Source organism: Myzus persicae, unplaced genomic scaffold (genome assembly GCF_001856785.1).
Source record: "Myzus persicae strain clone G006 unplaced genomic scaffold, MPER_G0061.0, whole genome shotgun sequence".
Taxonomy (NCBI): Eukaryota; Metazoa; Arthropoda; class Insecta; order Hemiptera; family Aphididae; genus Myzus; species Myzus persicae.
Window position 1 is genome coordinate 58,533 of NW_019104062.1, and position 12,569 is coordinate 71,101.

The 12,569-nt window shown below is 34.1% G+C and overlaps 1 protein-coding gene across 1 annotated transcript; it reads left to right on the forward strand.

Moving 5' to 3' along the window:
- Positions 1-2,715: 2,715 nt before the first annotated feature.
- Positions 2,716-12,253, forward strand: LOC111038239. Its single transcript, XM_022321262.1, has 2 exons — positions 2,716-4,717; positions 9,864-12,253. Exons 1-2 carry the CDS (start codon positions 3,810-3,812, stop codon positions 10,276-10,278), a joined length of 1,323 nt encoding a protein of 440 aa, XP_022176954.1. The 5' UTR covers positions 2,716-3,809; the 3' UTR covers positions 10,279-12,253.
- Positions 12,254-12,569: the final 316 nt, after the last annotated feature.

Genomic DNA, 12,569 nt, shown 5'->3' on the forward strand with positions numbered 1-12,569 from the left:
AGTTAAATCAACGTGTGATGTATAAACATACTATTATTGACTGAAATTTATTGTCTATTAATTAACTGTATGTGAACTAACAAAGTTGAACTTATGTAAACAAATCAATATCATTGTATCAATGAAGATTTTGTATTAGGAAAACATTCAATATTATGAGCAGTTGAACATTCTAGAATAACCTAAAATATGTCACATTTCAATTGAACAAAGATCGCATTGGACAGGATCAATTAAGATCAAAATGGTGTTATTTTGTACCACGATAACCTACAACAACAAAAACTAATCGGAATATCATGTTGTAACCAAGTTTAAACTCCAAGGTAAGAAGCTGAGAGTTACGTTTGAAATCGACCTTTATTTCCACCACGATGTAACTATTTAAATATCTATAGAAATAACCAACGGCATGTCCCACCAGTTCCCTTTTTGTCAATATCTAGATCGGCATTTACATGAATTATGAAGAATAGTTCGACTCTTTGCAAGATACTCCTTCATGTTTAACATATTTAATATTAATGTTACATTAAAGGCTCTTGAAATACAACTTTCTATTTATTTAATAGTTTAAACTAACATTTTAGAATTTTTTTTTTTTGCAAAAATGTAACTAACCACTGCCTCGTATGGCTTACTTTTGAAGAAATTCTCTTAGAAACCCCTTTGCTGGAAAACTCAAAAACATTTAAAGTATTTACTACCGTTATAAAGGTGTTAAAATACGGTATTTTTTTTTTTTAAACCTGTTTCACCATGGCGTACGTGTTATACTACACAGATATAGAAGTTATATTTCAAACACTTTATAGAATTAATAATAAATAATACAGCAACAATCAAAAAACGTATATGATACACATTTTTCTAGATATTATTTAACGCGTAATCAAGAACCCATTATAGTACTATTATTAGATACATATGTTTTTGGTGCTGTGAATCCACAAAATTTGATTAAGAGTAATTTTTAAACATTTTACTCGTACAATTTAATATATTTTATACGATTATTTAGACTCGTTATTTATAGGACATTCCGTTATTTGGTGACAGTGGAACAGAACACGTACTCACTTCTTGTCTTAGCATTCCGCCAACATGTGATATGCGAATGTTGAGCGTATCTGATCAAAACGTTAAACGATACAATAAAATCACATTATAGTTTGATGTTCACACTTACATGTCATTTTAGTTTATTCATATATTATGTACCCTACTTCAAATGATTTTTAAAAGTTTTTTTAATAATAATAATAATAATAATAATAAAATACGTAATATCCATTGTTTGGGATATCCATATGAATAATATATTATACGCATCTGATTTGTACAATACTGAACAAATATGAATATTTATTCTATTTCATTGAACACTGGTGATTGATGAAGTAGCTTATTAGTAGCATTTCTTTAATACATTTTACTATTTATTTTTATAACTACACATGTATAATACTACAACTAAGTGAGTTATATCTTATCTTTAAGTACTTGTTTAGTTATAATAGATATGTATTCAATCATTTAACTAAAATAATAAAATACTTTAATAAAATAAAATAAAAATAAATTTGGTTTCCATGATATTTTAAAATAAAGTATGAACTTTTATTATTTTATGTCAGTCACCTTCCATATTGTACCTACATAGAATATTGTTTTATTACATTTTGGTAACATCATAAATAGGTATTTTATCAGTGATAAATTTGTCTTAAGAACATTTCAGCCTATAGTTGTTAGAGGCTATTATAAAAAAATGCATAGTGGCCATAAATTGTATACAATATAAGTAAATATGTAGATAATTATGTTATGTTCTATAACAAGTTTAAAATATACAATTCACGTACAAAAGTTAAGTTAAACCGTTGGTTTTTTTTAACAAAAAACCTATGTTTAATTTAGGTACTCAAATAACAATAGTTTATTCATCATTTAACAAGTTAATGGTTTCATCATTTATCAAAAACTTGAGAATATGGAAGACCTTGGACAATGAACAATAACATATAGATCATTAAAATATAATTTTTGTATTATCTGTTATTGACTTATTGTATTTTTCACGATAAAGTAAAATGTAAATACATAAGAATAAATTATTTTCAACTTAAATAAATTATGTATTATTTAAAAATAGCATTAATTTTTCTCAGTTTCAGCAATTATTATTATAATTTAACTTTTTTTCTTTCATTATTCAGTACATAATTGTTTGTAATAACAACATAACATATTAAAACGTGCAAGTACGATTAAAAAATTGAAACGTTTAAATTGTATAACATTGGATGTATAATGAATTTTAATTTTTAAACTAATTTTCACGTCATATAAAATACCTGAGTCTTACAGTGTTTTATATAGTAGAATTATATTTAATTTAATAAAACACAAATGTTTTATTATAAAGGAAAAGTACATAGCTTTTTAGTAATAAATATTGTACTATTATAGTATATGTACCTAAACCTATGACATATGAATAGTGATGTCAAACTATGTGTATTATTGTATAAATTAAAATACCACCAATTATAAAATTAATAGCTTTCAGTCGACAGTTGAACAAAATAATAATAATAATAATAATAATATTCTTATCGTATCATTAATATTTCACGCAGGTACTTGACAACTGATATACGTTCTAATTTAAAAGTAATCGACTAAAAGTGGTAATAAAAAAAAAAAAACAAAACAAAACAAAAATGTTCGTTACATATATTTTTTTAATGATTCGAACTATTCGACGAAAAATTCAGATTTGACCCATTGTGTCCCATTCCCCGTCGCTATGTGAGAGATGGTTTCATAACTAAACGATTCATCTGGAATACTGGGCCATTCATTATAACATTTTTTGGAGTAGCTTTTTAGGCACGAACCAGAAGTGACAGATCATAATCCCAGGTGAAACTGGCGCTTGATCTAAGGTTGTTATTTCCAAATAAAAAAAACCGCATTAACGAAGCCTTTGCATTACGGTTATTTTCTGCAGAGCACTCGAACATGGTTAGAGGTTAAACTAATCTGGCACGCTAAACACACGGCCAACAGCACATTTTTTATGGCCCTTGGATAGCAAATATTATTGAACAATTAATTGAAAAAAAAATCAATAAAAACAATTATAGTTATAATTTGTTTTTCGTGTTACAATTATGTTAGCGAGTGGTATACCACGTCATTACGTTACTTGTTTGTCTTATCTTCTGATAAACTGTAATTGAATAAGTGGGTATTGTATAGTATTGTCAGTAGAATGACTAAAATCAAAAACGTGTGGAAAATGTTCTGTGGTCGATAAATGTTCGTGTGCAGCCCGCAAAATAATAACTATTTTTAATGTTTGACCCAGTTATAATATACTTTGATTTCATATATGCTTGGGCTAGACATTGTGTACAACACGTCAAAGTCGTCACCTCAGTCTCAGCCAGACCGTATCAATACAGCGGAATTATCGAGTACGGTGCACTGCCGGAGCAGCACCGAGTGGTGTGGACAGTCGTAGGAGACAAATTAACGCGATCGGGCGACGGCGGCGTTGTTATCACGAGTGGTAAACATTCGACGCTATCTGTGCTGCCAGGACGAATGAGCGGCGAGGAAATAATAATAATAATAATAATAATAATAATAATAATAAAAGATAATGAATTAAATGCGCCGACACTTCGCTCGTTATCGCGGTCGAGTGGCGGTGTCGCGCAATCGACGGACATCGCTCGACGACGCAGGACGAACGCGCGACACATTCACGCGGATCTCAGTGCGGAGGATCTTACGCGATGAACACGAGTCGGGAATCGCTCAAGCAGTGGCTGTCGGACGTGCTGACGGCCGACGGCGTGTACGGCGCCACCGCCGACCGACCCGCCTCGTTCGACCCGGACAGGGATCCACGGCACGCGTCCAGGCCCAAGCAGACGCAGCGGCTGTCGTCAGTGGTGGCGTCCGGGCGGCTGACCGTGCCGGCCAGTGGTTCGCGCGCCGCCACGGACACTCGGCTGACCGTCAAGCTCAAGCCGCCCGTGGAACTGCTGCGTACCGTGCTCAAGTCGGACCGACAGTTCCACAACGAGATGCACGCGTACCAGAACGTGGTGCCGTTCCTGTTAGAACACCTGCCGGACGGGGCCCGCGGGCCCTCGCTGCCCGTGTTCGTGTACGGCCGCAACGAGTGCGGCGCCAGGTGGCCGGAGGACGTCATCGTGCTGGAAGACCCGCGCGGCCACGGCTACGTGCCCGCGCGCAGCCCGGAACACGGCGGCGGCGTCGGCAGCGCGCACATGGACTACGGCCACCTGGTCGTGGCCATCGCCGCGCTCGGCCGGTTCCACGGCATGTCGTTCACCGCCAAGCAGAAGAACCCCGTTGCGTTCCGCAAGCTGGTGGGCAACCTGCGCGAGATCCAGTGGGACGAGGACGGCTGGCTGGTCAAGGGCAACGGGCTCAAGTCGATGAGCATGCGCGGCGCCCGGCCACTGATGGATCAGGACAAGTACCGGGACGGCAAGCTCAAAGGGTTCCTGACCATGATCCGGGAGGCCGACCGCAACCTCAAGCTGGCGATGACGCCCAAGGAACCGTTCGCGGTCATATGCCACGGCGACTACTGCAAGCCCAACATACTGTTCGAGTACGACGAAGCCGGACAGCCAAGGGACGCCATGATCACCGAGTTCACAGCCGTCAGGTAACCATATTGGTTGTACCCAACTGTTGTTATTCCGCAATATCAATGTCTCCGAAAGTTGAAGCTTTTTGACTTTAGCGGAAGTAACGACTCGCGTGACTCGATCAAAAACACTTGTCGGCTACCCATACCTATGATTACCCCCTCGACCCAGTCACCCCGTCTTCGTATCGTTATTTTAGGGTTAGGGTTGCTTTCGATCGGGATTAACGGATTTCCTACGCAGGTATCCATGTCGAACAGCAAGAATCGTATATGAAATATTTTTATATAATGCTCTGTTATTATTTTCTGTGAGTTTTCTCATGAAACTATTGCGTTTTATTTTGTTTCGTACAGTAAACACACTCAACCAGATATTATTGCCATTATTTTATTTCAATTATTATGCGATAGCGGATTAATAATCGCAGGTCGTTGTGACAGAAAATTGTGTTTTCATCGCGGTCGACGAAATAATAAATTATTCGTTGTAATAATCTCAAAAATCTTAATTGAAATTCTCTACAAATATGTATCCACATCAGTCAATGCCCACTAGAATGTACGCTGAATGTAATAATATTTTAAGTATAAAGTTTTTTTTTTTTTATTAATAGTACAGTGCCGACCGATAGCGCGTCTTAAGTCGAATGACTTCAAGCTTGATTACTCTCGAGCGTGTAATATACAACTGCCAGTATAATCAATTTGGTTTAAATTTTTTTTATAGTATTACCGAAACTTATTTATATGGTAATACAATATTGTGCATATAGACACAAAACACTGGAGGGGGGAAGGAGTAGCGATAGAAATAGAGAATTTTTCCAACGGATAAGCCTGCACAGATTTACATATAGGCATATCAAAAAGAAAAAGGATAAAAAAAACGTTTTAAGCCCGATGCAAATCGTATTTCATATAACTTAATCAACCCGGTTATTTTGTTTCGTCACACAATGGCACAACTAAAAAAGCTTATTAAATTCAAATACAACAGAGGCCGATTTTTCTCTCTCTGAAATTAGACGGGGTTTCACTCTCTTTTTTTTTTTTTTTTTAATTACATGTTTTTAACAAAACATTGAACTTAATGTTAAAACAATTATACTCGTACACACGTCAATCATGTTTTATAAACGAGTTATGCTGTTCATTTACATAATACTAATACCACACGCACAATAATAAAATAACCATCAACTAATTATAATACGATTCGGTATACTGATATTTGAAATTACACTATTCACGATAAAATTTAATTGTTACGATTAACTAATAAAATGTTGCCTTTATATATTATGTTTAAATATTATTGATTATTGCAGCTGGTTAATAATAATACGTTTAATGGACGATGATGAGAAATTAATTTAGTATAGACGTATAGTAAATATATTACTGGACATTTTACATGCATCGTGTAATCGTGTGTGGTAATAATTGAATTTTTGTGCAGCTATTTAAATTTAATTTACATATTGTATTACATTGATAATAGTGTTGTGGTATTATCAAATCGGTCATTTGAAACTTTTGTAATAACATTTTTAGGAATGCGTAACGTAATGTCAAAGTAAATAATTCAGATAGTTTTATCATAACAACTGAATTTTTGAACTTGAATTAAGATAAATATTATGTTATGTAGTAGAAATAAGTCCACATCTAACAAACCGTTTCATTACGCATCAACTCTACACTGATTTTATGAACAAAGATTAAAAAATATCTACGACATTTTTGGTCGCAAGAAGTATGTCTAACCACGTATTTTGCATTTACCGACGAAAACGCCATTATTTATCTAAAACGATGAATCATTTGTTTGTATAAATATTTTTTTGTTATTAACAACAATATTGTTTGCCCAAACAAATTCACAATAATAACAAATACGAATAAAAAACACACGCCCTTACGTATTCCATACGGTCTAATAATTCCCAAGATCATCGGTTCACCTTCACACAATCGATAAATCGAGTTCGCCTTTGTACGAAGAAAAAAAAAAAAAAAAACGTAGGCATAAACGTTAGCGACAGAACATTAATCAGCTCCGCCCTTGAATTTGTCCACCGTTCCCCGAATATTTTTGATGGACTATTATACTGTAATAATATGTACCTATATAAAAAAACATATGTTACGGATGTAACCCGAAACACCCTCCGAATGTGAAGAAAAGATAAGACGTCCGAGGCGTTAAATCGTGTACAACGTTTATTCAATAAATCAATTTTCACAGTGCGAATTGGCGCGGGACTGTGCCAAAAAACATACAAGAACATAATAACAATAATAATATATCGTACAAAGATATTCACACCCCGGGCTTACAGTTTGATTTTTTATTGTACTATGTTGTGAGTTATAGTCTTTGAGCTCCGTGGGGGTTAGAGATATTGTTATAATAATATCCCTTTTTACTGATAAAAGAAACGCAGCTCCCTTCTCCGTAGACACGGTGACATTTCTTCAGATATAATTTTGTATATTAAGGATATTTGAATTTATTTAAATATTAAAAATTACTACCTACCTACTATATAATATGTGTTTTTTTTTAATTTAAATGTCAGAAACAGCAACTACTTGCATTCATATAACTATAACTGCATCTAGGTACGGACTTAAGTAAATAGAATAAGTACATCAATAAATAATATTATATGTATGCCATTCAGAGCACCGCCGACGATTGACTTCGCTCCCAAGTAATTTATATAACTTAAAGTTGACATTAATCTCATCACATATTATGCTTATTGTACATATTTTGTTCTATTTGTGAACAATTTCCATTTCTTTATTGTGTATAGGTACCTGTATTTTGAACAATAACATAATGAACAAAACATTTCTCGAAGTTCTTCAATTGGTTGTAAAACTTTAAATACGATGACACAAATAAGTAATAAAACATATTGCGGATGTTTTTTGTTACAATGTAAATTTAATTTCAGTTAGTTATATTATTATTATCTATGCTGTAGTTAAAAATAGTAATAAATATGTGTTAACTATTCGAGTATCTATGTAATAACAGCTACATTACGATACAGAAGTCTTCAATCTTGTATAAGTACCTAAACTATTAGTTTCTATAAAATATGATTAACGCAATATTAATTTCATTTGTAAGCATACAGTATTGTAATCGTTAGAAAAAGTCAACTTAATTTAGGATATTTTTAAGTACCATTTACTATAGTATTTTTAAAAGCATAAACTCGAACAATTAAGTACTACAATAATGACCATTATTATGACTTTTTTATTTGATGATGAAAATCATAAAAAGGGTTACTATATTGTTTTTTTATGTGCGTATTATGATAACCATCAATTTATGCTGATGTTTATGACGGTCGGATGGGCACATTAAAAATTACGATTTTGTGGTGAATTTTATTAACGCAAAAATCAAATTACTATTTTATTTGTTTCTAAATGACACATATTAGTATAAAACTATTTATATGATGGTTATATTATAGGTATACTAAAATTAATCGAAATAAAATTGCAAAACAAATTATTCGTTTTTTGTGAAAACGATAAGGTATTACAATAAATTAAAAACCAACACTAATACTAAAGATTAGAGTGAATAGTATTTAGAAATTATTTTAGGTGTTGACACTGAGTAAAGTAAAAAACTAAAGAGTAGGAATAAGTTTTAATTGGTATTGTGTTTTTGTTGAAACAAATAACCGTAGAGAAAATACAAGTTGAATACAAGGTTTCTCATCAATTAGTATCTTATTTAAAAAATCGAAAATACTTAGACACGGTTTTTTTTTTTTAGCAGCATTTGAAGTTCAAATTTTTACAAGATTGAATATTAAACGAAAAATAACATTTTTTCCCCAAATGGTTTTGATTATTTTATTTTAAATTAAAAAAATATTTTTCGTAGACAGTTGAAACTTTTTGCCATTAAGTATATTATTATTTTCTGCACATAAAAAATCATTTCAATCTGCTGAATTAAAAAAATACTAATATTTAGGGCTCTATAGTTATATATCGCACTAAGACATTACAAAATACTCATCATAATAATTCCGATACTTATAGATGCTCTAGTATTATTAAGTGATGCAAAATTGTCTTGTCCCTCCTCGAACGTTCACCATTTCCATTCCTTATCTATTCTCATGCACATTGCCAAAACACAATCCTCTGTATCGGAAAATAGTTGACCAACATTTCTCATTAATTGATATATTATCATTTATTAATGTTACTTTTATAAGTGTTATTATATTATAAATATTATCATAGCATTTCAATACCCTTTTCTCACCTTTTTTTTATTGTTATTTTTACAAATAATTCAATTTGCTGAATCTTAGTTAGTCTATTTAGTTTTAAAATATTTTGAATAGGGTTTTAACTGTATACAATATAAATAGGTACATAATATTATTTATACGCTGAAAACATGCTCTAAAAAATTCTAATATAAAAATGAAACCTGCACTTCGGTTAGGTTACATCTGAGTGCCACTTCTATTTGTACAATTTTAAATGGACAGTACATATATTTATTCCGATTAAAGAACTAAATAATAATATGTCTTCTTTGTATATAATTACTTCATGCAGAAGAACCATTGGATATTTCTCCCGGCTTAAGATTTCCAGCCGACTATACCTACCATTAATTTGTTTTAATAGAAATGTAAAGAGATTAAGATACTTGATTATATTTTATTCTATTAGAAACGTTATTTGTGTAGAACATTTTTTGACTCGATCCGTATGCATTATATATCGTACCTTTTTGCGTGGCTTATATTATGAAGAGCACGGCTTCTCGAAAGTAGTCGGTAAGTCAGGGTGGCTGAAGAGCGGCAAGGAGGCATTAAAATCTTAAGTCCGGCGTTGATGACGCTACATGACTTACGAACAGAGCTAATGCGTTTTATAATGGAAAACCGTAATTTTTTCCTCTAAAACCGGGAGCAAGGCTTTGGCGGAATTATAGAGGGGAGACAAAACAAAACCAAACCAAACATGAACTATATTGTATCTTGACATTTTTATAATAAGCGTACCGCCTTAACGGGGGTTATAATTTCGCAGTGTAATACTCTAGTAAATAATTATTACGATGGATATATTTTTAATTCGGTTTTTAAAAATTCAACAGGTACGGTTCGCCCGGGCTAGACTTGTCCTACTTCCTGTACAAGAACGCGGACAAAGACGTGCAGGACAACCGGTGGGAAGACCTGTTGGCCGTGTACTTGGAATCGGTGGCGGCCGTGCTGCCGGCAGACGTCAAGGCGCCCACCGTGGAGCAGCTGCACCACGAGCTCAGGTTCCACGCGCTATATGGCTACGCGCACCTGTTGTTCGCCGTGCCGAACATGATCAACGACAACCCACGTGGGCTGTTGGAAATCGACAACGACGACGACAAGACGACCGTCGAAGACCTGCTGGTCGCCCGGATCGACGCGGCCGACGAGAAGATCACCGAAATCCTTTCCGGAACCGTCCGGCACATCATCGACCACGGTTACGCGGAGCAATACGAGTTCTCCAGCAATTCCCGTCTGTAGGACGAAATTCCCAGCCGAGCGTGGAGTTTCGTCACTCAGCCTATCCGAGTCTGTTTCGACGTTATGTATATTATTTTGTTGTTATTATTAAGGCTATGCATTTTTAGCGACGTGTATTTTTTTTTTTTTGTCAACCAAAACGTAACTTTCTCGACCGAAAGTTCGAGTAATATAACGACGAATTCAATTTTGAAAGATTCATTTTGATTCATTTGATTTTTAGGTCATTGTTTTCTTTTGTTCATTGCATCATTTCATGATGATATTTTGCATACATTTCTGTCAATTAACTTGTTTTATGCTCACATATTATAAATTATTTTATAATTTACGTGGGCCCCACTTATATTAATTATATATATGGCTGAATAATGATTATCTATAAAAATTAATTTGTTTTTAGTTTTTGGCGAAACAAAGCTTTCTTAACACAAACTTTGAAACGATGAATTTAATTTTTTAACCTTAATCTCTATTTTTTGTTTCTATTTATAGTATTATATAATAAGTCATTTTCTTTCTTTTTTATTGCACTCCAATATGCAGTTTTAGAGATTTTAATTGTATTTAATAAATATTTATAATGCATTCACAGCCCTAATTGTTATTGTTTTATCAGTTCGGTGCAATATTTTCTTGGCACGAAATCGTTTTCTTTTGTTTTCGTTACATTTAATCCACAAAATACGTTTCGCCTCCGTCTACATAATATTATCACCTTCTCAGACCGTTCGATGTAAACTTACCGATGCGTTAATTATTCAGCTTTAGCCGGAGCTTTCACAAAATTATCGTCACGTCCCAGTCGGTCGGTACCTACGTATTAGACGATGGCAACGGAGTAGTTTCTTCTAGACCGTAAAGTTCACATCTATAAATTGTCCCTCGTCTCATCCCCCGGTCAGATATCATATTATACCTACTACGATTGTTTTTTGTCCAGTGGCGTACATATAATTCAATATTATCATATTATTATAATGTTTGACAGAGATAGAAAAGAATAATAATAATAATAATAAACCAAAAAAAAAAACTTTCCCAATTCAATTAACCTGTAAATTATAATACAACAATATTCGTATTGTTATTGTTTATTCGGTGTCGGACGGGGAAAAAAAATACAAACACAAAACAATTTTTCTTCCCGAGCCCGTCCACCCGCACTGCATTATTGCACACCGTTCGATATCGCGGAAAAACCGTGCTTCCCCTGCCTGCCACCCCTCTGCCATTCACGAACATGGTGGTCCCGATACCATTTGCCCGAATGGATTTCCAACCATATCCGATTTTAACTGCGCCCTGGCGGCCAATAAATCTGAATTTAACCGTAGTCCGCGCGCATAAAACATTTGTCGTTGCCGCCGGCTAAACGCGCATTAACAACCCTTCACCTCCGCCACCGAGGCCGTAAGTAAATTGTATACCGCGGTAGCCGCCACCACCACCACCACCACCACCCCCCGACGGCGCCACCACCACCGTCGTCCTATATCGCCGATCCACGTCCCGCAGCAGGTCCTTTCCTATATTATATTATTATATACACGTGTCCTTTTACCTCCGCGGTGGAGAGAAAGGATGACGGTGGCACTAGGACATGAGGTGTCGACCCGTTGGGTATAAAATAATATAACCCGATATGGTTAAGGGTTAACAGATGTCGATCGCTGTGCTCCGCGTGAGTGTGTGTGTGTGTGTGCGTGTGCGTGTCTTATCGATAACCCGGCAGGAGACTAACAACATTATACTATTATTATTATTATTATTATTATTATTATTATTGTAATGTTATAACTTATAACATTATACGTACGATGGAAAGCGAAAATAAATTTAAACCGTAGTTTGTTTAAAGTTTTTTTTTTCAGATGGAAAAAAATACGAGAGAAATGGCAAGTCGATTTTCATTCGCTAATTGCCTCATAACTCAAAACGACAGTATTTTTCCGATACGCATTTTGTAGGACTGGTAATTTTTCAGACAAAATCAGTCCGGTATTGTTATAAAATTATTTTCTTATTTCAGAAAGTCACTCGTAATGTAATTAGTTTTTGACTCTCGTCGGTTTTTCAGGAAATATGTTTCCTTTGTTAACATTTTTTTTCATTACCAATATCGAACAACCTACATGCCTATTGTGGATTCAAGTGTTTAACATTGTAAAGATCGTTATACCTATTAGAAAATCAGTTTAAATTACTGTGTCATAATTACTGAATTTGTATTTTTCAATTTGGACAGTAACAATGTTAATTATAATGCAAAATATTTTAGTATAATAATA